Source organism: Salvelinus alpinus, chromosome 9, assembly GCF_045679555.1.
Source record: "Salvelinus alpinus chromosome 9, SLU_Salpinus.1, whole genome shotgun sequence".
In the NCBI taxonomy this organism is placed as follows: Eukaryota; Metazoa; Chordata; class Actinopteri; order Salmoniformes; family Salmonidae; genus Salvelinus; species Salvelinus alpinus.
Window position 1 is genome coordinate 74,801,599 of NC_092094.1, and position 24,991 is coordinate 74,826,589.

Sequence of the window (24,991 nt, forward strand, 5' to 3'; positions counted from 1 at the left end):
CACTGACGAGTCGCGGTTTTGTCTCACCAGGGGTGATGGTCGGATAAACGCGTTTATCCTCGAAAGAATGAGCGTTACACCGAGGCCTGTACTCTGGAGCGGGATCGATTTGGAGGTGGAGGGTCCGTCATGGTCTGGGGAGGTGTGTCACAGCATCATCGGACTGAGCTTGTTGTCATTGCAGGCAATCTCAGTGCTGTGCGTTACAGGGAAGACATCCTCCTCCCTCATGTGGTACCCTTCCTGCAGGCTCATCCTGACATGACCCTCCAGCATGACAATGCCACCAGCCATACTGCTCGTTCTGTACGTGATTTCCTGCAAGACAGGAATGTCAGTGTTCTGCCATGGCCAGCGAAGAGCCCGGATCTCAATCCCATTGAACACGTCTGGGACCTGTTGGATCGGAGGGTGAGGGCTAGGGACATGGCCATTCCTCTCAGAAATGTCCGGGAACTTGCAGGTGCCTTGGTGGAAGAGTGGGTTAGCATCTCACAGCAAGCACTGGCAAATCTGGTGCAGTCCATGAGGAGATGCACTGCAGTACTTAATACAGCTGGTGGCCACACCAGATACTGACTGTTACTTTTGATTTTGACCCCCCCTTTATTCAGGGACACATTATTCCATTTCTGTGGAACTTGTTCCGTTTATGTCTCAGTTGCTGAATCTTATGTTCATACAAATATTTACCCATGTTAAGTTTGCTGAAAATAAACAGTTGACAGTGAGAACATTTATTTTTTTGCTGAGTTTAGTTGAGCACACATCGGTTTTGTTGCTCAAAAACTATGTTTTCCAAAAACTCTGTTAAAGCTGCAATGTGTAACTTTTGGGCGACCTGACCAAATTCACCTAGCAACGCGACTTATAGAACTGTCATTCTCATTGAAAGCAAGTCTAAGAAGCGGTAGATCTGTACTATGTGCGCTATTTCTATGCTTCTGTTCTTAAGTTTTGTTTTTGCGTCTTTTACTTTTATACACCAGCTTCAAAAACAGCTGAAAATACAATACTTTTGGTTATTGAAATATTTTTCACAGTGGGTTAGATGGTAAAGTGATTCTCTACACTGCTTTTTTGTCACAAACTGAAATTAGGAGAAATATTAGAAATTAAGCAACCAGGAAATGGCGGAGCGATTTCTGCATATTGCACCTTTAAATATCTCCTCAGAATTAAGTTTCAAAGATGTCTGCAGAAAGAATGGGGTGTCAGCTATGACATGACACCTTGAGTTTGATATATATATATATATATATATATATATATATATTTGGGTTATTGAACTACAGTAGGTGAATTGGATTTACATCCAGTAATGTAATTACATCATGGGTCCCTGATCTGTACTATGTAGAAATGCATAATTATGGATATTAATTTAATTATCTTCATGGTGATGTATCCTGAATAGGTACACAAAAGTAGAAATATGCATTATCCTTGTTTTGGATATGTGGGTATTATTTTACACACTGGCTATTATTCTAATGAGCTCCGCCCCCAAGTTTGGTCCAGACCAAACCAAATCTGAACCAATCATAGATGTCTATGTTTCACAGGTTTGGACATCACAGCACAGTATGGTACAGTTCTGTACTGAGTACTCTACTCATATGCTCTACTTTTCTTTACTGTAGTGTTCTCTACTGTACTGTGCTGTTCAAACTCAGATTTGGTCCAGACAGGGCGGACTGACCAAATTTCAACGTTCATGGACGTCCGGTGCTCAGTTGGTGAGGATGCTTGTTACAGTAAATGGAAAAGAGGGTACGTAGTAGGTGTGCGAGAGGAAGGAGAATCAGCGCAAGTCTGGTTGTCCATACAGTTTTCAGTCTTGCTTTGACCACAAGATGAAAGAAAATAGTTATGAGCTGAACATAAGTTTGCTAGTGGAAAGGAGGACAGTAGCAGGTGACTCAACGGTGGTTTGTTAAGACTGATTTTAAATTGTAGCCAGTTCAATTGCGGTAATTCCGTTACCGATTTGATAACTGAATTACGACTTTTGAACACTTAATAATACATAAACAAACTTTATCAGTAAATACACTAGCTTATTTGGTAGGTCTACCTATACTAGTTCTGTGAACTTTCATCATCATCCCTCAAGAGAGACAGAAATTAGAAAATATCTTAAACATATGGGCTTTTGGAAACGAAAGGCACATTTTTTAGGATGGAAAATTGTTGAAAAATGTACAGTTGAAGTCGGAAGTTGACATACACCTTAGCCAAATACATTTAAACTCAGTTTTTCCTCAATTCCTGACATTTAATCTGAGTAAAAATTCCCTGTTTAAGGTCAGTTAGGATCACCACTTTATTTTAAGAATGTGAAATGTCAGAATAATAGTTGAGAGAATGATTTATTTCAGCTTTTATTTCTTTCATCACATTCCCAGTGGGTCAGAAGTTTACATACACTCAATTCGTATTTTGTAGCATTGCCTTTAAATTGTTTAACTTGGGTCAAATGTTTTAGGTAGCCTTCCACTTTCCCACAATAAGTCAGGTGAATTTGGGCCATTCCTCCTGACAGAGCTGGTGTAACTGAGTCAGGTTTGTAGGCCTCCTTGCTCACACACCCCTTTTCAGTTCTGCCCACAAATGAGGTCAGGGCTTTGTGATGGCCACTCCAATACCTTGACTTTGTTGTCCTTAAGCCATTTTAAACACAACTTTGGAAGTATGCTTGGGGTCATTGTCCATTTGGAAGACCCATTTGCGACCAAGCTTTAACTTCCTGACTGATGTCTTGAGTTGTTGCTTCAATATATCCACATAATTTTCCTCCCTCATGATGCCGTCTATTTTGTGAAGTGCACCAGTCACTCCTGCAGCAAAGCACCCCCACAACATGATGCTGCCACCCCCTTGCTTCACGGTTGGGATGGTGTTCTTCGGCTTGCAAGTCTCCCCCTTTTTCCTCCAAACATAACGATGGTCATTATGGCCAAACAGTTCTATTTTTGTTTCATCAGACCAGAGGACATTTCTCCAAAAAGTACAATCTTTGTCTCCATGCGCAAATGCAAACCATAGTTTGGCTTTTTTTAATGGCGGTTTTGAAGCAGTGGCTTCTTCCTTGCTGAGCGGCCTTTCAGGTTATGTTGATCTAGGACTCGTTTTACTGTGGATACAGATACTTTTGTACCCGTTTCCTCCAGCATCTTCACAAGGTCCTTTGCTGTTGTTCTGGGATTGATTTGCACTTTTCTCACCAAAGTACGTTCATCTCTAGGAGACAGAACGCGTCACCTTCCTGAGCGGTATGATGGCTGCCTGGTCCCATGGTGTTTATACTTGCGTACTACTGTTTGTACAGATGAACGTGGTACCTTCAGGCATTTGGAAATTGCTCCCAAGGATGAACCAGACTTGGAGGTCTACAATTTTTTTTCTGAGGTCTTGGCTGATTTCCCCATGATGTCAAGCAAAGAGGCACTGAGTTTGAAGGTAGGCCTTGAAATACATCCACAGGTACACCTCCAATTGACTCAAATGATGTCAATTAGCCTATCAGAAGCTTCTAAAGCCATGACAATTTTCTGGAATTTTCCAAGCTGTTTAAAGGCACAGTCAACTTAGTGCATGTAAACTTCTGACCCAGCTGAATTGTGATACAGTGAATTATAAGTGAAATAATCTGTCTGTAAACAATTGTTGGGCAAATTACTTGTCATGCATAAAGTAGATGTCCTAACCGACTTGCCAAAACTATAGTTTGTTAACAAGAAATTTGTGGAGTGGTTGAAAAATGAGTTTCAATGACTCCAACCTAAGTGTATGTAAACTTCCGACTTCAACTGTATATATGCCTAAATAACAAACAAAAAAAGACTCTTAGCTTTCATTTGACATGCTCCTATGAACTTCACATGTTGGAGCTCATGGGTCCTTTAGATGGAAATGCCCATGCTTAACTAGGGAGACTCAGTGAAAGTGGCTTATTCAACATTGACCAGAGTTGTTGCGGTTGACTACCATCCAAAGCCAAGTGATTGAAAATCGATAGTCAGCTTTACATTCAAATCGCGACAGCTTTTCATGCAAATATAGTTTGAGGTGTTGAGATGTTTCCTTCAAACTGACAAAACTGTTGCGGTTAAAATTCCCATGTATTGAATAAAAAAATACAAGTTAAATTGGTTTCCATCGCGTTTTCAACTTTACTGATTGTTTTGTCACAAAATCTGTTGCGTTATATAGCAAAATGTGCCCACTCTGGTCTTGGAACATGAGCTCTAGCCAACAGCTCGCAGGAAGTGCGGGTAGGCTATCTACATGAGATTATAAAGACTGAGCTAGACTATTTTTATTTGTCAAATGCAGTGGAGGCTGGTGGGAGGAGCTATAGGAGGATGGGCTCATTGTAATGGCATAAATGGAACGGTATCTAACCATTTTTGACTCCGTTCCATAAATTCCAGTTCAGTCATTACAATGAACTCCTCCTATAGCTCCTCCCACCAGCCTCCACTGGTCAAATGGCAGCCAAGCATCATGATCATGTCACCAGAATAAAACCCTTGATATTTATTGAAAAGGTGCATTAGGTTCATCACCGGGCACTTTCACCACCCTGTGAAGTTCATCCAGTGCAGGCTGCTGAGGGGAGGACGGCTAATAATAATGGCTGGAACGGAGCAAATGGAATGGCTTCAAACGAATGGGATCAAACGCATGTCTCTCCTGCTATTTTCACGAGCCCGTTAAGGTGCCACCAACCTCCTGTGAGTTCGTCATAACTTAATTCATCTGTAGCCTAAAACTGCAAGCTCTCCCTGAGTCGTAGTGGGAGACCACACAACATATTCCGTGACTCCGAAGTTTACTTCTATATGATAGGTATTATACCAATATCTTTTTAGACCTATTCTTGCCTCCTATAAGACCCTATGAGTTGTGAACCATACATGATACAGACAACATCCTGGTGTCATTACACTCCTTATAGTTTGCTTTAATATATGGAGTGTCTAGATTCTGAAATAAAAATATTACACGTTAATTTGTTCAACATGAATCTCAAAACTACCCGTTTAGATTTTGTTCATTTTTGGACATATTGTTTAAAACAATATACTCTACAAGTACATCACATTTACAGAGTGGATTCTCTGCTACATGATAAATTAATGATTGATTGTATAGCAGTAATAATCCATTGTATGAGCACCACCACCAGAATGAAATGGAAAATGGATTCAAAGGGAACTCCTTCTGCTGGTGATTTGCTGAATGTGTAATCTTAATTAAAAGGAGGGCTTGGATTGGTTCATGACATGTAATGTAAATTTCAATGTATAAAATCATATTTTCAAACATACCATAGAGCTCACTCTGGATGTGATGTACTTGTAGAGTATATTGTTTTAAATAATATGTCTAAAAATAAACACTTTTTTTTTTTTAAGTGTCATTTTGGGTGATTCTGTCTTTAAGGGTGTGTTCGTAAATTCACTCTGTAGTGCCAGAGTGTGCTCAGAGTGCATTTGTGAGTGTCGTTAGATTGTCCGTTCGTAAATTCAGAGCGTTTCGCTCTCGGAGCGTTCAGAGCGCACACTGGACGCTCTGGCCGAGGAGTAGGGTTGATCTGATCGTTCTGACCTCCCAACAGCAGTCAAGCACGCAACCGAACTTGATTGCTACTTCCAGACACAAATGAGAGAACATCTCACTCGCCCTAGCATCACTGTTCAGTCTGTTTTCATATTATCTAGTGCATTGGTGAATGCAACTGTGCTGCTGGCAACAATTTCAATACGTTCTTTTGCCGACGTTTACTGGACGGCAGTATTATTCAAATGGGGGTTGCGCGTTCGTAAATTCCTCAGTTATTTTGTGCTCTGGCACACAGACGAGCGTGCTCTGAAATCGGAGTAGATAGCCAGAGTGAATTTACGAACACAGTCCAAGTCTCCAGTGGGTGATGAAGTCCCTTCCATCTACGTAATGAATTACATTATGGACAGGTGCAGTCAGGTGGAAGGAGGGGTGGAGTGCATGACACTCCATCCTGGATATGACAGAGTTTGCCTCAACCCATGGGTCCAGCAGGCAGAGTTCAATAAGTACAGACAGATGTGAGATGTAGGAGGACGGCACTCTTCCCATACCTCTCCAGGAGGATGCATTGCATTGGTCAGTAGCCTACAAAGGAATATGAGAAGAGTGCAATTGCTGAACTTAAGTAGATATTCTAAACTAAGTGTTTTGATATCTTTCAAGTGTAACAGTAACAATAATAACAAAAGATAAAAAAGTACTAGTATCATTTTAATGCAAGGTCTCTCCCAATTCACACAACAGTATCAACCTGTCTTTGAGTCAGAGGATTCCAAAAGCATCTCTTCTGGCCATCTGTAAAAAAAAAAAACGAGGAAGAGTTGATGAGTGGCACATATATTAAAAAGGGTGATATCACACTTGTGATGTACAGTCTTATTAGTAATCACCTTTTGTCCCTTCGGAGGTGTTTGCCAACACCTGATGGGCATGGCAGTGTAGAACAGCTCCAGGCCCCTCGTCACAAATACTGGTCATGAAGGAGCCCAACTTTGGCTTCTTCATGGCATTCGGAAAGTATTCAGACCCCTTCACTTTTTCCACATTGTTACGTTACAGCGTTATTCTGAAACTGATTAAATAAAAAATGGTTAATCAATCTACACACAACACCCCATAATGATAAAGCTAACAAGTTGTTAGAAAGCTTTGCAAATTGATAAAAGTATTCAGACCCTTTGCTATGAGACCAGGGGCGAAAATCTGATATCAACCTTGGAGGGGACAATTACATTACATTTTCTCAAGAGCAATTCCTGAGGGGGACACCAAAAGTAGTGCTGTAACACATAGCCTACGTTGTAATATGTTAAATGTATATTGAGGAACCATAATTCCTACAACTGAATAATTGATAGGTACAGTAGTTAACTGAAGGGTTTAACCAACTTGTTCAAATGTTTAAATCATTATAATACTACTACTAATAATAGTTATAGCAGTGCTCCTTACCAGTCCAGTATGTATGCAGGTATTTGTACTTACAACCAGCAATATCAAGAAAGGCCAGTAGGTAGCAATGGTACTGTACACTGTATGGGTGTAGTTTTCATAAATACAATGAACATGGTGTGATCTCATCTAAAAGAGTCTCCATTGAGAACCATTACAAAGTTAGTCTCCGTATTGAATTGACCTTTTAATTTTACTTTTTCTGATACATTTATATAGTCATTAAATGTGCCACTGGCCTGAGTCTACTACAATATCTTTACAAGAACAAAAAGCTTAAAATAAGTACAGTTCTAAAAGCAAAATAACTACTTCAATGAAAAACCCAAATAAATCAAACAAAATATCCTTCAGTCAGTGTCTCAACTCTTCAAACAGCAGCTATGGACAAGTATGTCGCACAAAGTATGCAATTTTAAATAAAATAACATGAAATAAATAATTTGTAAGTGTACTGTCATGTACTAAAAACTACTCTCCTCTAGGCTGCTTAGTACCCGCTCATACTGCCCTAGCACAGCTCTAATAGCAGTATTCCGCACAGTCCACCTTGTTGGACATAGGGGTTTCCGGGTGGGCAGATGTGTTTCTTTGGACGTGGCAATTGATTCAAACATGCTCTTAAACTTTCCTGACTGGCCATAGAGGACACCTAACTGATGGACCCAAGAAAGGGAATCCCGGATCAGTGGGGAGGCTGAGCAGCCAGCCTGTGTAATCAGATTTACACAGTGTGCTCCACAATGGACATAGAGGGCTAATGGCTGCTGCCTTCTCACAATTGCCTGTGCACCTGTGTATTTTCCTGCCATGTTTGAGGCACCATCGTAACTCTGCCCACGTAAGCCAGACATGGGCAAATTGAGCCTCAACAACACTTCAGTTGCCACTTTCGCAATGCCCTCGCCTGTTGTCTCCGACACCCTGTATAGCCCAATAAACTCCTCGTGAGGGACAAGGTCATGGTCAACATAATGCAAAAAGACACTCTCCTGTTCAGCACCAGAGACATCTTGAGTACCATCAACAATTAATGAAAATTGTACAATCGGAAGAGACCTAATCTCAGCTGCAATGCCTCGAATGATTGTATTGGCCATGATGTTCAGAATTTCATTCTGTGCTTTGGGGCCTCTTGAAACGTCAACACTCTGTTGGCAAGAGTTTGCGGTTCAAAAATTGTGGGTGTGGCTGATATGGTTTTGTGCCATCACTGAGGTAACTGGACAATGCTGTGCCACTGTCCCCTATACTGGTGCTGCTGGCAACAAGGGTGACACCTGGTCCTGCCGTGGCTGTGACATTGTTCTCTGAAGTCTCTCTCCCTGGCTCTTTCCCTTTCACCACCCTCACTGACTCAGTCTGTCTCCTAGAAAAGAAATAAGGTGTTTGCCGTACTCCTAACTACCGGTACCCAAAACTACACAATTAATCACAACAGCAATACCATTTCCATAAACAAATCTTAGTTTAGTCATCAGTTTAAGTTGAGAGCGGGGGTATCCATGGCATTTTCCAATTATGTCCCTATTTTACAAGTAAAAAAAATTGAGAACCTTTCATAATGTTGCCAAACAAAGACTCAACAAACTTACCTGAGACTCCCTGTCTCTGCCAGTCTGTCCCTGCCTATCTGTCCCCAGCTCTGCTGTCTGTGTGCCATCTGTTGCCTGCTCTGCCTAATGACATAAATGTGAAACATTTCCATTAGCATTTCACTTCTTTCTTATGAACATTTTATCAACTCGTCTTTGAGATATTAGGCTACTAGAGTTCTTACTTTGCGTTTTGGTGTACTGAAAGATACTCTGATGTCCGTCTTTTTACTTTTTTCTGCCATTTTTCTACCTGGCTGGCTGGCCGGTCTAGCTGCACACACACACATTTACACAACATATGCTACAACCTTTATTAATTTTAATATAGTTTGTTTCATATTGGCTGGCTTCCAACAATAGCTGAATTTGTAAAGCTAGCGAGCACCAATTCCGTTTCTGTGGTGTTTGCTATAATCTTTTTTTTTTTTTAAAAGGTGAAATAAAATAAATGTTAAAAAGTTCACTAGCGACAACTTAGCTTTTGCAACGAGACCATTAAATATATTTAAGACAATGGTATAAGAGAGTGTAGTTCTGTTCAGTTTGGACTTCAGTTTATCGCTAACCTTATCACAGGGACTTTGAAGCACTACAGATGCATGCGGATCTTGGAATAAACTGACGATAGCAAAGATTCCATCTTTGACGACGCCACATTAATGGAATAGGTACTAGCTAGCTTGCTAGTTAATGTTTGCTTTAGTTTGCGCGCTAGCTCTGCAAATTCAGCTAGTGTGTGAACCCTGCCAACATAAAAATGTAAACATTGCTATGGCGCGATTGACTGGATTAACCTCACGTCAGTTACGTACATTGAGTGCCTTTCGGACAGTAGACACGAACCCTCTATTACCTTGCCAGCTAAAGAACTGGCAGTGGATCAAACCATTGTGAGGCAAAGGGCGGGGTGGTCGCAATCTTTTGAAACTTAAAAAGGCGCTATTAAGTGTCTATAATCAGCACAACTGCTTTCATTGCGTATTATTAATATTATTGAAATTACATAGTTATGTTTACAGTGATAGATTGGGGGGGACAAATCATATTTTTCCCAGGATGGGGGGGTCGTGTCCCCCCCGTCCCCCCTGGGATTTCCGCCTATGTATGAGACTATGCATCCTGTTTCCATTGATCAACCTTGAGATGTTTCTACAACTTGATTGGAGTACACCTGTAGTAAATTCAATTGATTGGACATAATTTGGAAAGGCACACACCTGTCTATACAAGGTCCCACAGTTGAAACTGGATGTCAGAGCACTTGGTGGAACCACCAAGACTCTTCCTGGAGATGGCCGCCCAGCCAAACTGGGCAATCGGGGGAGAAGGGCCTTGGTCAGGGAGATGACCAAGAACCCGTGGGTCACTGACAGAGCTCAAGAGTTCCTCTGTGGAGATGGGGGAACCTTCCAGAAGGACAGCCATCTCTGCAGCCCTCCACCAATCAGACCTTTATGGTAGAGTGGCCAGACGGAAGCCACTCCTCAGTAAAAAAGGCACACGACAGCCCGCTTGGAGTTAACCAAAAGACACCTAAAGGACTCAGACCATGAGAAACAAGATTCTCTAGTCTGATGAAACCAAGATTGAACTCTTTGGCCTGAATGCCAAGCGTCACGTCTGGAGTAAACCAGGCACCGCTCATCACCTGGCCAATACCATCCCTACAGTGAAGCATCATGGTGGCAGCATCATGCTGTGGGGATGTTTTTCAGGGGCGGGGACTGGGAGACTAGTCAGGATCAAGGGAAAGATGAATGGAGCAAAGTAAAGAGATCCTTAATTAAAACCTGCTCCAAAGCACTCATGACCTCAGACTGGGGGAGAAGGTTCACCTTCCAACAGGACAACGACACTAAGCACACAGCCAAGACAACACAGGAGTGGCTTTGGGACAAGTTTCTGAATGTTCTTGAGTGGCCCAGTCAGAGCCCGGACTTGAATCCTATCAAATATCTCTGGAGACCTGAAAATAGCTGTGCAGCGACACTCCCCATCCAACCTGACAGAGCTTGAGAGGATCTGCAGCGAAGAATGGGAAAAACTCCCCAAATACAGGTGTGCAAGCTTGTAGCGTCATACCCAAGAAGACTCAAGGCTGTAATCGCTGCCAAAGCTACTTCAACAAAGTACTGAGTAAAGGATCTGAATACTTATGTCAATTTGATCCGTTTTTTATTTTTAATACATTTGCAAAAATGGCTAAACCTGTTTAGATTGATGAGGGGGAAAAAATATTTAATCAATTTTAGAATAAGGCTGTGATGTAACAAAATGTGGAAGAAGTGAAGGAGTCTGAATACTTTCCAAATGCACTGTATATCCAACCCAGCATCATATCACTGAGGGAGAGAGGGAAAGACATTCACTATACAGTCATGGAAGCCAACAGTAAATACACAATTCAACATAGCCAATCAGAGATCCTGATTCACAGCTAAATCACAAGGGACACGTGCCAGCATGGCATTACTCACTCGGCCCAGGAGTAGACCATTGGCACAGTGTGGAAGGGGGCACCTCCTTACAACATACATATACACACACAGCAATGATTACATTATCAATGGTGGTTAGGTGAATTCCAGGACAGATCGTGTTTTGACCATTGACCAAATCAAATGTGACCAACCTGATTCAAGTGTCCTCTGAAGTGGGACTGGTGTCTAACAGCTCCTGATATGGTAGGAGGGTTCCTAGATGCTGCTGAACAACAAATCCACCAGCTTTTGTATGTAGCCTGTAAATGAAATAAAATGTAACTCAATAAACATAGCGAGAAAAATAACTTTCTCTAGTTTGGAATTAATTTATATGCTAATAGAGGGACTAACTACAGAATAGATTCAGCCCGGTGACGCTGAACGCCGTTACTATGCAACCAGCTGTGTACATTGCTGAATGCTTCCTGATAACGTTTTGCTATTCACTGCCAGAGCCATAGTTATATTTGTAGTAGACTAGTACCAGAATTTATTTTTGCCTTAGAAAATATATGATACACTTTTATGATCACAGTCATGTTTTGGGTTAGCAGACGAAGCCCCCAAATGCTAGCTAGCTACCTAATTTGCAAATCCGGGTAAGTTATATCGTTGTCCGAGTTTAAATGAGTTGGCTATCTAGCTAACATTAGTTAGCCAGTTCGTGTTGAAACATTATTAAAAGTAAGCTGGCTACATATTATTAGCTAGAAAGCTAGTATCCAAGTGCCTGCCCTGTATTGACTTAATTTTTTAGCAAATAATAAATGTCAATGGGCTACAATTAGCTGTTGTTAGCGAGGTAAGCTATGCACATCGTCCTCTGAGATGCTACATCACATTACACGTTAGCTTGATGTATTTAGCTAGCTACAGTATCATTCCCCTTTCATCTGTGGCATCATAGCTAGCCTGGCTCGCTAGCATTATCAAATAATGTTGTATAACCAAAAGTAGCCGCTAGCTAGTACCAGCTATATACTTAGCTAAAGTACTCACCAACACCAGTGGTTTGACGGTTGACAGGCAGCGGAAGATAAACTGTCGCAAGTAATCCATTCCTGGCCATATTGTTGAAATGCATTGGAAGTTTGCACCAACTTTATGGAAGCCCATTTTCACTCCTATTTGCGAGAAAAATGTGCTTGCGTTGCACCCATATGCAGACTTGACAAAAAATGTCCACATGGCATCTGGGGACATAGCACAACGTGTTGTCTCTGGGCAATTGGCAGTTGTGTAAAGTCCTTAAGTAAAAATACCTTAAATTACTACTTAAGTAGTTTGTTTGGGGTATCTGTACTTTACTATTTATATGTTGACAACTTTTACTTCCCAACATTCCTAAAGAAAATGATGTACTTTTTACTCCATACATTTTCCCTGGCACCCAAAAGTACTCATTACATTTGGAATGCATAGCAGGACAGGAAAATTGTCCAATTCACACACTTAACAAGAGAACATTCCTGGTCATCCATATTGCATCTGATCTGGCGGACTCACTAAACACATGCTTCGTTTGTAAATGATGTCTGAGTGTTGCAGTGTGCCCCTGGCTATCCGTAAAAAAAAGAAAAATGGTACCTCCTGGTTTGCTTAATATAAGGAATTTGAAATGATTTATACTTTAACGTTTGATACTTAAGTATGTATACCCAACACTCCAGTAAGTCGTAAAGAACTCACTGACAAAACTCAATTTCGGACGAGACTGACCAAAATTATCCTATTTACACTTTGTAGTCAATTTTGGCACCAGAATTAATGATTCTGACTCATATTGATGCCACATAGAAGCAATATATCTGGTTTTAAATGCCCTAAGGAGACAGCTTACTTTTAAATGTTGAATAAATGAATGTGAAAATGTGTTTCATAATCTAGATGTTCTCCATATGTTAGAAGACACTAAGTACAATGACACCAAGATGTTGTCCAACCATGATTGTGTTCTGACCCCAGTGCAGCTCAATGTAAACAAGGGTAACGTGTAGGCTTACCCTGACGTTTTGATAACCATGTAAATCTCTTTCGGACAAGATGACTTATCAATATAGTCGGCTCTACTTACTTTCAGATTTTAAAATGCTAATAAGCATCAAAGTAGACATGCAAAACTACAAATCCCTGCAAGCTCCAGCACATCATTCTAGCTGACACCTTTGCTAACAGGTATTTTGTCAATTTAAAACTTTCACAGGACAGATCACAGAATTGTCAATTTAAAGAAATGTAGCCAATTTACTTCTTACTACATTTAGCTAACATTAGATAGCTAATTCAGAGATTCTTACCTTTGCCTCGATTCAGCAGTCTCGTCCAGGTCATCATGGCATTTGTAGTCCTTTAGGATAGCCATATTAGCAGCTAATTTGCAATGCATTTTTGGGGGGCAAATACAGGCAAATATATTTATAAAAAGTCACTTTGTCCTAGAGAGCTTTACACAGTTATCAAAACATCATGCCAGGGTAAGCCTACATGAAACACAGCTCTTATTTTAAATGTTTCTAAAATCCCCTATGAGGAAAAATATGAATGGTGGGAAAACAATTGTAACCATTTCCCTGTTTGACCGCTAAATTTATGGGTATTATGACCCATACTGTGGTAATCTATAGCCGCATTCAAAACAACTGGAAACTCAGAAAAATCAGTGATCTTCAGGTCCGAGCTCTAGAAAGAGGCCCGAGTTCCCGAGTTGGAATTCCAAGTTGGATGACTGTTAATATACATTTTTCCCAGTCGGAGCTCGTTTTTTTAATTTTAATTTTTATAAAGAGTTCCCAGTTGTTTTAAACGCACTTAAATTGGAAGTGTGAGATTTCCAAGTTGTTTTGAATGCGGCATATATTTCGGAGTTGTTTTGAACCCAGCATAATTTTATGACGTGGTGACTCAAATGACGTCACCCCCGTAACATTCCCATTGGAATCAAAACAGTGGAACGCCAATGCATCATACACGGGCGTACCATTTAAAATAATCTCTCACGCGCACAATCTAATAATCCAAACCCATTCCAGACAACTATGCAAAAAACTATCCGTCTGTGTGTATAACCTGTAGCTAACAGCACGCAAACGCCTCAGGGGTCTGACTGTTTGCAAAGTGTGTGGTGACAGGAGGGGTGGTGTTCAATCACGGTCCAGCTCTAGATTTTAGGCTAACGTTACTTAGCTCATCCTTTGCAAGTAACTCATGATCTAACCAATTGAGTATGGCATTGGCTGTGTTGTTACTTTCTGATAATGATCTAGTTACAGTATAGCCAGGAAATAGATACATGGCAGGGTAAAGGCACCCACAAACGTATTGTTGCTAACTAGTGATCTAAGCAGTTGAGTGTGGTAGCAATGGTTGTTCAATGACAATAGCTACAGTACATGGTATCTAGCTAGCTAGTTAGCGTGACATATTTAAGCTAGCGTTATAGTTATGACATGACATCTGGCTTGTTAGCTACCAATCTTTACAACCTGTATAGACCAAGCAGACTTTTCCAACGACTTCATAAAACACTGATCTGGCATTAGCTATAAATCCCTTAAGTGACCAGCTATAGCTCAGCTAGCTAATAAAGTTAGCTTGCTGACTAGCATTGGGACCAGTGCCAAGAAGTGCGGGCGAGTCTGCAGAAATGCAACCTATGCTAACTACTTAGCATTACAAGTCTTACCTTGATCTTTGTATCTAGGTCCCCCGTCCTCCACAGCATTTAATAAACCGGTGTTTAGTTGGTCCTCGTGACAAGTCCTCTTCTATATCCCCGACACGGAACATGCACCAGCCGGTTTTCACAGTGCCATCCGTCCTCCTCTAGCTTGCTAATTTGATTTCATTTCGTGGCGAGACTGATTCGCCTTTGTCTGACTGACAGTGGCCATATTGACATTAATAGCGAGCGCACTGAGGTTCTCTGGGATTCGTAGTTTTGGAAATTCCTATTGCAGGAACGCCTCAGAAACATACGATCTTGAATGCACCCTTGATAAACTCTTTCTTTGGATTTGACCGCCGCCTGGCGGATTTGTTGTCTAATAATACAATCCATTTTTTTCAGTGATAGAGATGTTGCTTTCCACAAAGTTCAAAAAATTATCCACTTCAGTTTTTTTCACAGACCCAAATTAGACCACAATCAACTGCTTTTGGACATGAATAATGTTTTCTCATCTAAGGTGTGTGTGTGTGTGTGGACGTGTTTAACTATACTTGTGGGGTCCAGAAGTCCCCACAAGGTCAAATGCTATTTCTAGAGGGTTTAGGGTTAAGGTTAGAATTAGGGTTAGGAGCTAGGGTTAGGTTTAGGGTTAACGTTAGGTTTTTGGGTTAAGGTTAGGGAGAATGGGATTTTGAATGTGTGTGCCCCCACTTGGTTAGTTATACAAGACTGTGTGTGTGTGGTTCTGGTCCTGGTCTGAAAGAGAGAGACCCCACGGTAGCAGCCACTGTAGCTGAGTGGAGCCTGTTTAATGTATGGTTTGGCCGTGGTCATGTCAGCCTGGGTAAGGGAGAGTGCAGGCAGTCACATGCACAATGGAGGGTAAGCCACCACTCATCTTTTCAACCCTGACAGTGAACAGTAAGCTCTATTTTAGGGCAATTCCACCACTTCTCAAACTCATTTTCATTATCTCCTGCACAATACCAGGGCCTACATATGTGGAAAAGGCACATTTCTATATTTTGTAGGAAAAAAATTAAAAGTCTCTTGTTATATTATATATATATATACACACTGCTCAAAAAAATAAAGGGAACACTTAAACAACACAATGTAACTCCAAGTCAATCACACTTCTGTGAAATCAAACTGTCCACTTACGAAGCAACACTGATTGACAATAAATTTCACATGCTGTTGTGCAAATGGAATAGACAACAGGTGGAAATTATAGGCAATTAGCAAGACACCCCCAATAAAGGAGTGGTTCTGCAGGTGGTGACTACAGACCACTTCTCAGTTCCTATGCTTCCTGGCTGATGTTTTGGTCACTTTTGAATGCTGGCGGTGCTTTCACTCTAGTGGTAGCATGAGACGGAGTCTACAACCCACACAAGTGGCTCAGGTAGTGCAGCTCATCCAGGATGGCACATCAATGCGAGCTGTGGCAAGAAGGTTTGCTGTGTCTGTCAGCGTAGTGTCCAGAGCATGGAGGCGCTACCAGGAGACAGGCCAGTACATCAGGAGACGTGGAGGAGGCCGTAGGAGGGCAACAACCCAGCAGCAGGACCGCTACCTCCGCCTTTGTGCAAGGAGGAGCAGGTGGAGCACTGCCAGAGCCCTGCAAAATGACCTCCAGCAGGCCACAAATGTGCATGTGTCTGCTCAAACGGTCAGAAACAGACTCCATGAGGGTGGAATGAGGGCCCGACGTCCACAGGTGGGGGTTGTGCTTACAGCCCAACACCGTGCAGGACGTTTGGCATTTGCCAGAGAACACCAAGATTGGCAAATTCGCCACTGGCGCCCTGTGCTCTTCACAGATGAAAGCAGGTTCACACTGAGCACATGTGACAGACGTGACAGAGTCTGGAGACGCCGTGGAGAACGTTCTGCTGCCTGCAACATCCTCCAGCATGACCGGTTTGGCGGTGGGTCAGTCATGGTGTGAGGTGGCATTTCTTTGGGGGGCCGCACAGCCCTCCATGTGCTCGCCAGAGGTAGCCTGACTGCCATTAGGTACCGAGATGAGATCCTCAGACCCCTTGTGAGACCATATGCTGGTGCGGTTGGCCCTGGGTTCCTCCTAATGCAAGACAATGCTAGACCTCATGTGGCTGGAGTGTGTCAGCAGTTCTTGCAAGAGGAAGGCATTGATGCTATGGACTGGCCCGCCCGTTCCCCAGACCTGAATCCAATTGAGCACATCTGGGACATCATGTCTCGCTCCATCCACCAACGCCACGTTGCACCACAGACTGTCCAGGAGTTGGCGGATGTTTTAGTCCAGGTCTGGGAGATCCCTCAGGAGACCATCCGCCACCTCATCAGGAGCATGCCCAGGCGTTGTAGGGAGGTCATACAGGCACGTGGAGGCCACACACACTACTGAGCCTCATTTTGACTTGTTTTAAGGACATTACATCAAAGTTGGATCAGCCTGTAGTGTGGTTTTCCACTTTAATTTTGAGTGTGACTCCAAATCCAGACCTCCATGGGTTGATAATTTTGATTTCCATTTATCATTTTTGTGTGATTTTGTTGGCAGCACATTCAATTATGTAAAGAAAAAAGTATTTAATAAGAATATTTAATTCATTCATCTAGGATGTGTTATTTTAGTGTTCCCTTTATTTTTTTGAGCAGTGTATATACACAGACACACACACTAACGTTCAAAAGTTTGGGGTCACTTAGAAATGTCCTTGTTTTCTATAAAAACATACAAAAATGAGTTGCAAAATTAATAGGAAATATAGTGAAGACATTGACAAAGTTATAATGATTTTTAATTGAAATAATAATTGTGTCTTTCAAACTTTGCTTTCATCAAAGAATCCTCCATTTGCAGCTATTACAGCCATGCAGACCTTTGGCATTCTAGTTGTCAATTTGTTGAGGTAATCTGAAGAGATTTCACCACATGCTTCCTGAAGCACCTCCCACAAGTTGGATTGGCTTGATGGGCACTTCTTTCGTACCATACGGTCAAGCTGCTCCCACAACAGCTCAATCGGGTTCAGATCCGGTGACTGTGCTGGCCACTCCATTATAGACAGAATACCAGCTAACTGCTTCTTCCCTAAATAGTTCTTGCATTTTTATTTTTTATTTTTTATTTCAACCTTTATTTAACCAGGTAGGCCAGTTGAGAACAAGTTCTCATTTACAACTGTGACCTGGCCAAGATAAACCAAAGCAGTGCGACACAAGCACAGAGTTACAGAGTTACACATGGAATAAACAAACGTACAGTCAATAATAAACAATAGAAAAAGTCTATATACAGTGTGTGCAAATGGCGTGAGGAGGTAAGGCAATAAATAGGCCATAGTAGCAAAGTAATTACAATTTAGCAAATTAACACTGGAGTGATAGATGTGCAGATGATAATGTGCAAGGAGAAATACTGGTGTGCAAAAGAGCAAAAAAGTAAATAAAAACAATATGGGGATGAGGTAGGTAGATTGGATGGGCTATTTACAGATGGGCTATCTACAGCTGCAGCGATCGGTAAGCTGCTCGGATAGCTGATGCTTAAAGTTAGTGAGGGAGATATAAGTCTCCAACTTCAGCGATTTTTGCAATTCATTCCAGTCATTGGCAGCAGAGAACTGTAAGGAAAGGCGGCCAAAGGAGGTGTTGGCTTTGGGGATGACCAGTGAGATATACCTGCTGGAGCGCCAGCAGGTATATGACCAGTGAGCTGAGATAAGGCGGAGCTTTACCTAGTAAAGACTTATAGATGACCTGGAGCCAGTGGGTCTGGCGACGAATATGTAGCAAGGGCCAGCTGACGAGAGCATACAGGTCGCAGTGGTGGGTGGTATATGGGGCTTTGGTGACAAAACGGATGGCACTGTGATAGACTGAATCCAGTTTGCGGAGTAGAGTGTTGGAAGCTATTTTGTAAATGACATCGCCGAAGTCGAGGATCGGTAGGATAGTCAGTTTTACGAGGGTATGTTTGGCAGCGTGAGTGAAGGAGGCTTTGTTGCGAAATAGGAAGCCGATTCTAGATTTAATTTTGGATTGGAGATGTTTAATATGAGTCTGGAAGGAGAGTTTACAGTCTAGCCAGACACCTAGGTATTTGTAGTTGTCCACATATTCTAAGTCAGAACCGTCCAGAGTAGTGATGCTAGTCGGGCGGGCGGGTGCGGGCAGCAATCGGTTGAAAAGCATGCATTTAGTTTTACTAGTGTTTAAGAGCAGTTGGAGGCCTCGGAAGGAGTGTTGTGTGGCATTGAAGCTCGTTTGGAGGTTTGTTAACACAGTGTCCAAAGAAGGGCCAGATGTATACAGAATGGCGTTGTCTGCATAGAGGTGGATCAGGGAATCACCAGCAGCAAGAGCGACATTGTTGATATATACAGAGAAAAGAGTTGGCCCGAGAATTGAACCCTGTGGTACCCCCATAGAGACTGCCAGATGTCTGGACAACAGGAGCTCCGATTTGACACACTGAACTCTGTCTGATATGTAGTTGGTGAACCAGGCGAGGCAGTCATTTGAGAAACCAAGGCTGTTGAGTCTGCCGATAAGAATACGGTGATTGACAGAGTCGAAAGCCTTGGCCAGGTCATTGAAGACGGCTGCACAGTACAACCTTTTATCGATGGCGGTTATGATATCGTTTAGTGCCTTGAGCGTGGCTGAGGTGCACCCGTGACCAGCTCGGAAACCGGATTGCACAGCGGAGAAGGTACGGTGGGATTCGAAATGGTCAGTTATCTGTTTGGCTTTCGAAGACTTTAGAAAGGCAAGGCAGGATGGATATAGGTCTGTAACAGTTTGGGTCTAGAGTGTCACCCCCTTTGAAGAGGGGGATGAATGCGGCAGCTTTCCAATCTTTAGGGATCTCGGATGATACAAAAGAGAGGTTGAACAGACTGGTAATAGAGGTTGCATCAATGGCGGCGGATAATTTTAGAAAGAGAGGGTCCAGATTGTCTAGCCCAGCTGATTTGTACGGGTCCAGGTTTTGCAGCTCTTTCAGAACATATGCTATCTGGATTTGGGTGAAGGAGAAGCTGGGGAGGCTTGGGAAAGTAGCTGCGGGGGGTGCAGAGCTGTTGGCCGGGGTTGGGGTAGCCAGGAGGAAAGCTTGACCAGCCGTAGAGAAATGCTTATTGAAATTCTCGATTATCATGGATTTATCGGTGGTGACAGTGTTTCCTATCCTCAGTGCAGTGGGCAGCTGGGAGGAGGTGCTCATATTCTCCATGGACTTTACAGTGTCCCAAAACTTTTTGAAGTTGGAGCGACAGGATGCAAATTTCTGTTTGAAAAAGATAGCCTTTGCTTTCCTAACTGACTGCGTGTATTGGTTCCTGACTTTCCTGAAAAGTTGCATTTCGCTGGGACTATTCGATGCTAGTGCAGTCTGCCACAGGATGTTTTGTGCTGGTCAAGGGCAGTCAGGTCTGGCGTGAACCAAGGGCTATATCTGTTCTTAGTTCTACATTTTTTGAAAGGGGCATGCTTATTTAAGATGGTGAGGAAATTACTTTTAAAGAATGACCGGGCATCCTCTACTGACGGGATGAGGTCAATATCCTTCCAGGATACCCGGGCCAGGTCGATTAGAAAGGCCTGCTCGCAGAAGTGTTTTAGGGAGTGTTTGACAGTGATGAGGGGTGGTCGTTTGACCACGGACCCATAGCGGATGCAGGCAATGAGGCAGTGATTGCTGAGATCCTGATTGAAAACAGCAGAGGTGTATTTGGAGGGCAAGTTGGTCAGGATAATATCTATGAGGGTGCCCATGTTTACGGATTTGGGGTTGTACCTGGTGGGTTCCTTGATAATTTGTGTGAGATTGAGGGCATCGAGCTTAGATTGTAGGACTGCCGGGGTGTTAAGTATATCCCAGTTTAGGTCACCTAACAGAACGAACTCTGAAGAGAGATGAGGGGCAATCAATTCACATATGGTGTCCAGGGCACAGCTGGGAGCTGAGGGGGGTCTATAACAGGCGGCAACAGTGAGAGACTTATTTCTGGAGAGATACATTTTTTAAATTAGAAGCTCGAACTGTTTGGGCATAGACCTGGAAAGTATGACAGAACTTTGCAGGCTAACTCCTCCCCCATTGGCAGTTCTATCTTGACGGAAAATGTTGTAGTTGGGGATAGAAATCTCAGAATTTTGGTGGCCTTCCTAAGCCAGGATTCAGACATGGCAAGGACATCAGGGTTGGTGGAGTGTGCTAAAGCAGTGAGTAAAACAAACTTAGGGAGGAGGCTTCTGATGTTAACATGCATGAAACCAAGACTTTTACGGTTACAGAAGTCAACAAATGAGAGCGCCTGGGGACAGGCAGGGCCTGGGTTAACCTCCACATCACCCGAGGAACAGAGGAGGAGTAGGATGAGGGTACGGCTAAAGGCTATCAAAACTGGTCGTCTAATGCGTTGGGGACAAAGAATAAAAGAAGCAGATTTCTGGGCGTGGTAGGATAGATTCAGAGCATACTGTACAGACAGGGGTATGGTAGGGTGCCGGTACAGTGGAGGTAAACCTAGGCATTGAGTGACGATAAGAGAGGTTACATCTCTGGACGCACTAGTTATGCTGGGTGAGGTCACCGCATGTGTGGGAGGTGGGACAAAAGAGCTATCTGAGGCATGTTGAGTGGGACTAGGGGCTCCGCAGTGAACTAAAACAATGATAACTATCCCAAACAACAATATACAAGGTATGTTGAAATTAGAGAGAGACATAAAGCGAGGCATAAAGCAATCACAGGTGTTGATTGGGAGAGCCAGCTAAGACAACAACGGGTAAGACAATAACAACAGGTAAAATGGCGATGAATGGGCAGAGAGGGTCAGTTAACTACACACAGGGCCTGAGTTCGAGGCTGGGGCCGACAGATAAAAACATATATTTTTTAAATGGAGTACCGTGATTAATGAACAGTCCAGCAGGCATCAGCTATGTAGCCAAGTGATCATAGGGTCCAGTGAACAGCAATAGATGAAACAGGGAAGCTGCTAGGTAGTCTTTACTAGGCTAGCAAGCGGGAGACACGGCGTTCAAAAAAAAGTTTGCATGCCGGGGCTAGTAGAAGCATCTGCTCCGACGTCCGGCAAAGGCGGGTAAGGGCACAACGGATGGAATTACGTCGGCAGACCAGTCGTGATGGAACTGCGGGGCTCTGTGTTCGACAAAGGGTCCAGGCCAGTTGGCAAAAGAGGTATTGTAGCTGGAGTAATTTCGTTTGCTAGCTGGGAGATGTGCCTGGCTCGCGGCTAACTGGTGCTAGCTTCGGGACAAGGGCGTTAGCCAATATAGCCACTCTGTAGCAGCTAGCTAGCAGCGATGATCCGATGCAAAGGTCCAGAGCTTACGGCAAGAATCCAGTGGTGTAGTGGATTCTAGTCGTGTTAGTGAAGAGTCCGTGAGGCATCAGCTGTGTAGCCGAGTGATCATAGGGTCCACTGAGCAGGCCGGGAGATGGGCCTGGCTCAAGGCTAGCTTCGGGGCTGGGCCACTCGGTGGCAGCTAGCTAGCTGCGATGACCAGGAGTAATGGTCCATGGCTTACGGCAGGAATCCGGTGTTGTAGTGGAGAAAAACAGTCCGATATGCTCAGGGTTGATAACGCCCTGTGCAGACTGGCAGGCTGGCAAGTATTATCCAGGCTAAAAGCGGCTGGTGTCTGTGCTAAAGGTAAAGGCCGCTAGCAGTGGCTAACTTTGACTAAATAGCTAGTAGCTAATTAGCAGGTATATTTAATTTAAAAATGGTAAAAATAGATTGAAAATATATTGAAAAATATACAAAAAATACGAAAAATACCATATTTACACAGGAGAATGACAAACAACATCTGCACTGCTACGCCATCTTGGAACATTCTTAGTTTGGAGCTGTGCTTTGGGTCATTGTCCTGTTGTAGGAGAAATTGGCTCCAATTAAGCGCCGTCCACAGGGTATGGCATAGTGTTGCAAAATGGAGTGATAGCCTTCCTTCTTCAAGATTCCTTTTACCCTGTACAAATCTCCCAATTTACCACCACCAAAGCACCCCCAGACCATCACATTGCCTCCACCTTGACAGATGGCATCAAGCACTCCTCCAGCATATTTTCATTTTTTCTGCGTCTCACGATTGTTCTTCTTTGTGATCCGAACTCCTCAAACTTAGATTAGTCTGTCCATAACACTTTTTTCCAATCTTCCTCTGACCAGTGTCTGTGTTCTTTTGCCCATCTTAATCTTTTATTTTTATTGGCCAGTCTGAGATATGGCTTTTTCTTTGCAACTCTGCCTAGAAGGCCAGCATCCCGGAGTCGCCTCTTCACTGTTGATGTTTAGACTGGTGTTTTGCAGGTTGAGGACTTGTGAGGCATCTGTTTCTCAGACTAGACTCTCTAATGTACTTGTCCTCTTGCTCAGTTGTGCACTGGGGCCTCCCACTCCTCTTCCTATTCTGGTTAGAGCCAGTTTGCGCAGTTCTCTGAAGGGAGTAGTACACAGCGTTATACGAGATCTTCAGTTTCTTGGCAATTTCTCGCATGGAATAGCCTTCATTTCTCAGAACAAGAATAGACTGACGAGTTTCAGAAGAAAGTGCTTTGTTTCTGGTCATTTTGAGCCTGTATCGAACCCACAAATGCTGATGCTCCAGATACTCAACTAGTCTAAAGGCCAGTGTTATTGCTTCTTTAAATCAGCACAACAGTTTTCAGCTGTGCTAACATAATGGCAAAAGAGTTTTCTAATGATCAATTAGCCTTTTAAAATTACGAACTTGGATTAGCTAACACAACATGCCATTGGAACACAGGAGTGATGGTTACTGATAATGGGCCTCTGTACACCTATGTAGATATTCCATAAAAAATCGGCCATTTCCAGCTACAATAGTCATTTACAACATTAACAATGTCCAACACTGTATTTCTGATCAATTTGACGTTACTTTAATGGACAAAAACTGTTGCTTTTCTTTCAAAAACAAGGACATTTCTAAGTGACCCCAAACTTTTGAACGGTAGTGTATATATACTGTACATACATACATATACACATTTGTATCTGTCATGTGTGAATGTTGCTGTTTTTATGTTTACTATACAGAGTATATCAGAAATTGTGTAATATAATTATTGTTAATATAAAATTATAAATATAGTTCATACAGGGTTATACACACTTTCTGTATACTGTAAATAGCCTCTAAAATATACGTAAACAGACCATAAATGTCAAAATTGTTGTTTTCTTCCCAACACCCACATGGTATAATAACGTCAAAACCTAAAATGTAACTAGTCTGTATAAATCAATCGTTGCATTATTAGTAGCCATGATCCTGTCTCAGCCTCCAGTAATTATGCTGCAATAGTTTGTGCCGGGCGGCTAGGGTCAGTCTGTTATATCTGGAGTATTTCTCCTGTCTTATCCAGTGTCCTGTGTGAATTTAAGTATGCTCCTTCTAATTCTCTTTCTTTCTATTTCTCTCTCTCTTCTCTCAGAGGACCTGAGCCCTAGGACCATGCCTCAGGACTACCTGGCCTGATGACTCCTTGCTGTCCCCAGTCCACCTGGTTGTGCTGCAGTTTCAACCGTTCTGCCTGTGGCTATGGAACCCTGACCTGTTCACCGGATGTGCTACCTTGTCCCAGACCTACTGTTATTCTCTCTCTCTCTCTACCGCACCTGCTGTCTCTAACTCTGAATGATCGGCTATGAAAAGCCAACTGACATTTACTCCTGAGGTGCTGACCTGTTGCACCCTCTACAACTACTGTGATTATTATTATCTAACCCTGCTGGTCATCTATGAACGTTTGAACATCTTGGTCATGTTCTGTTATAATCTCCACCTGGCACAGCCAGAAGAGGAATGGCCACCCCTCAGAGCCTGATTCCTCTCTAGGTTTCTTCCTTAGCAAATGTTATTGCGAGTGTAGCAAAATGCTTGTGCTTTTAGTACCGACAGTGCAGCAATATCTAACAAGTAATCTAACAATTCCACAACAACTACCTAATACACACAAATCTAAGGGATGGAATAAGAATATGTTCATATAAATATATGGATGAGCAATGACCGAGCGGCATAGGCAAGATGCAATAGATTATATAAAATACAGTATGTACATATGGGATGAGTAATGCAAGATATGTAAGCATCATTATTAAAGTGGCATTAATAAAGTGACTAGTGATCCATTTGTTAGAGTGGCCAATGATTCCAAG

At 42.6% G+C, this 24,991-nt stretch overlaps 1 protein-coding gene and 2 long non-coding RNA genes across 8 annotated transcripts in view; 1 reads left to right on the forward strand and 2 right to left on the reverse strand.

Moving 5' to 3' along the window:
- LOC139530622 (homeobox-containing protein 1-like) overlaps positions 1-15,054 on the reverse strand; it is a 33,624-nt gene extending 18,570 nt beyond the window's left edge. For 2 of the 5 annotated variants that reach the window (XM_071327200.1, XM_071327198.1), the window contains exons 1-2: positions 14,790-15,051; positions 13,405-13,477 (exon numbers count right to left, since the gene is read on the reverse strand). In XM_071327200.1, coding sequence (XP_071183301.1) covers positions 13,405-13,469 — 65 coding nt within the window. In that variant the 5' untranslated portion in view covers positions 13,470-13,477; positions 14,790-15,051. Of the gene's footprint in view, positions 1-13,404; positions 13,478-14,789 lie in introns of all 5 variants that reach the window. The other 3 variants (XM_071327196.1, XM_071327195.1, XM_071327197.1) reach the window with 3 other exon arrangements.
- On the reverse strand, positions 6,273-13,382 carry LOC139530623 (uncharacterized). Of its 2 annotated transcripts, XR_011666084.1 has the most exons (6): positions 12,107-13,382; positions 11,257-11,364; positions 8,807-10,966; positions 8,622-8,705; positions 6,465-6,646; positions 6,273-6,369 (listed from the first exon to the last, which is right to left on the reverse strand). It is a non-coding gene; the product is annotated as an uncharacterized lncRNA (long non-coding RNA). The 2 variants fall into 2 exon arrangements; XR_011666083.1 differs by lacking the exon at positions 8,807-10,966 and having other exon boundaries at positions 12,107-13,358.
- Positions 11,535-24,964, forward strand: LOC139530624 (uncharacterized). The gene is made up of 2 exons (XR_011666085.1): positions 11,535-11,706; positions 24,265-24,964. It is a non-coding gene; the product is annotated as an uncharacterized lncRNA (long non-coding RNA).
- The last annotated feature ends 27 nt before the right edge of the window (positions 24,965-24,991 follow it).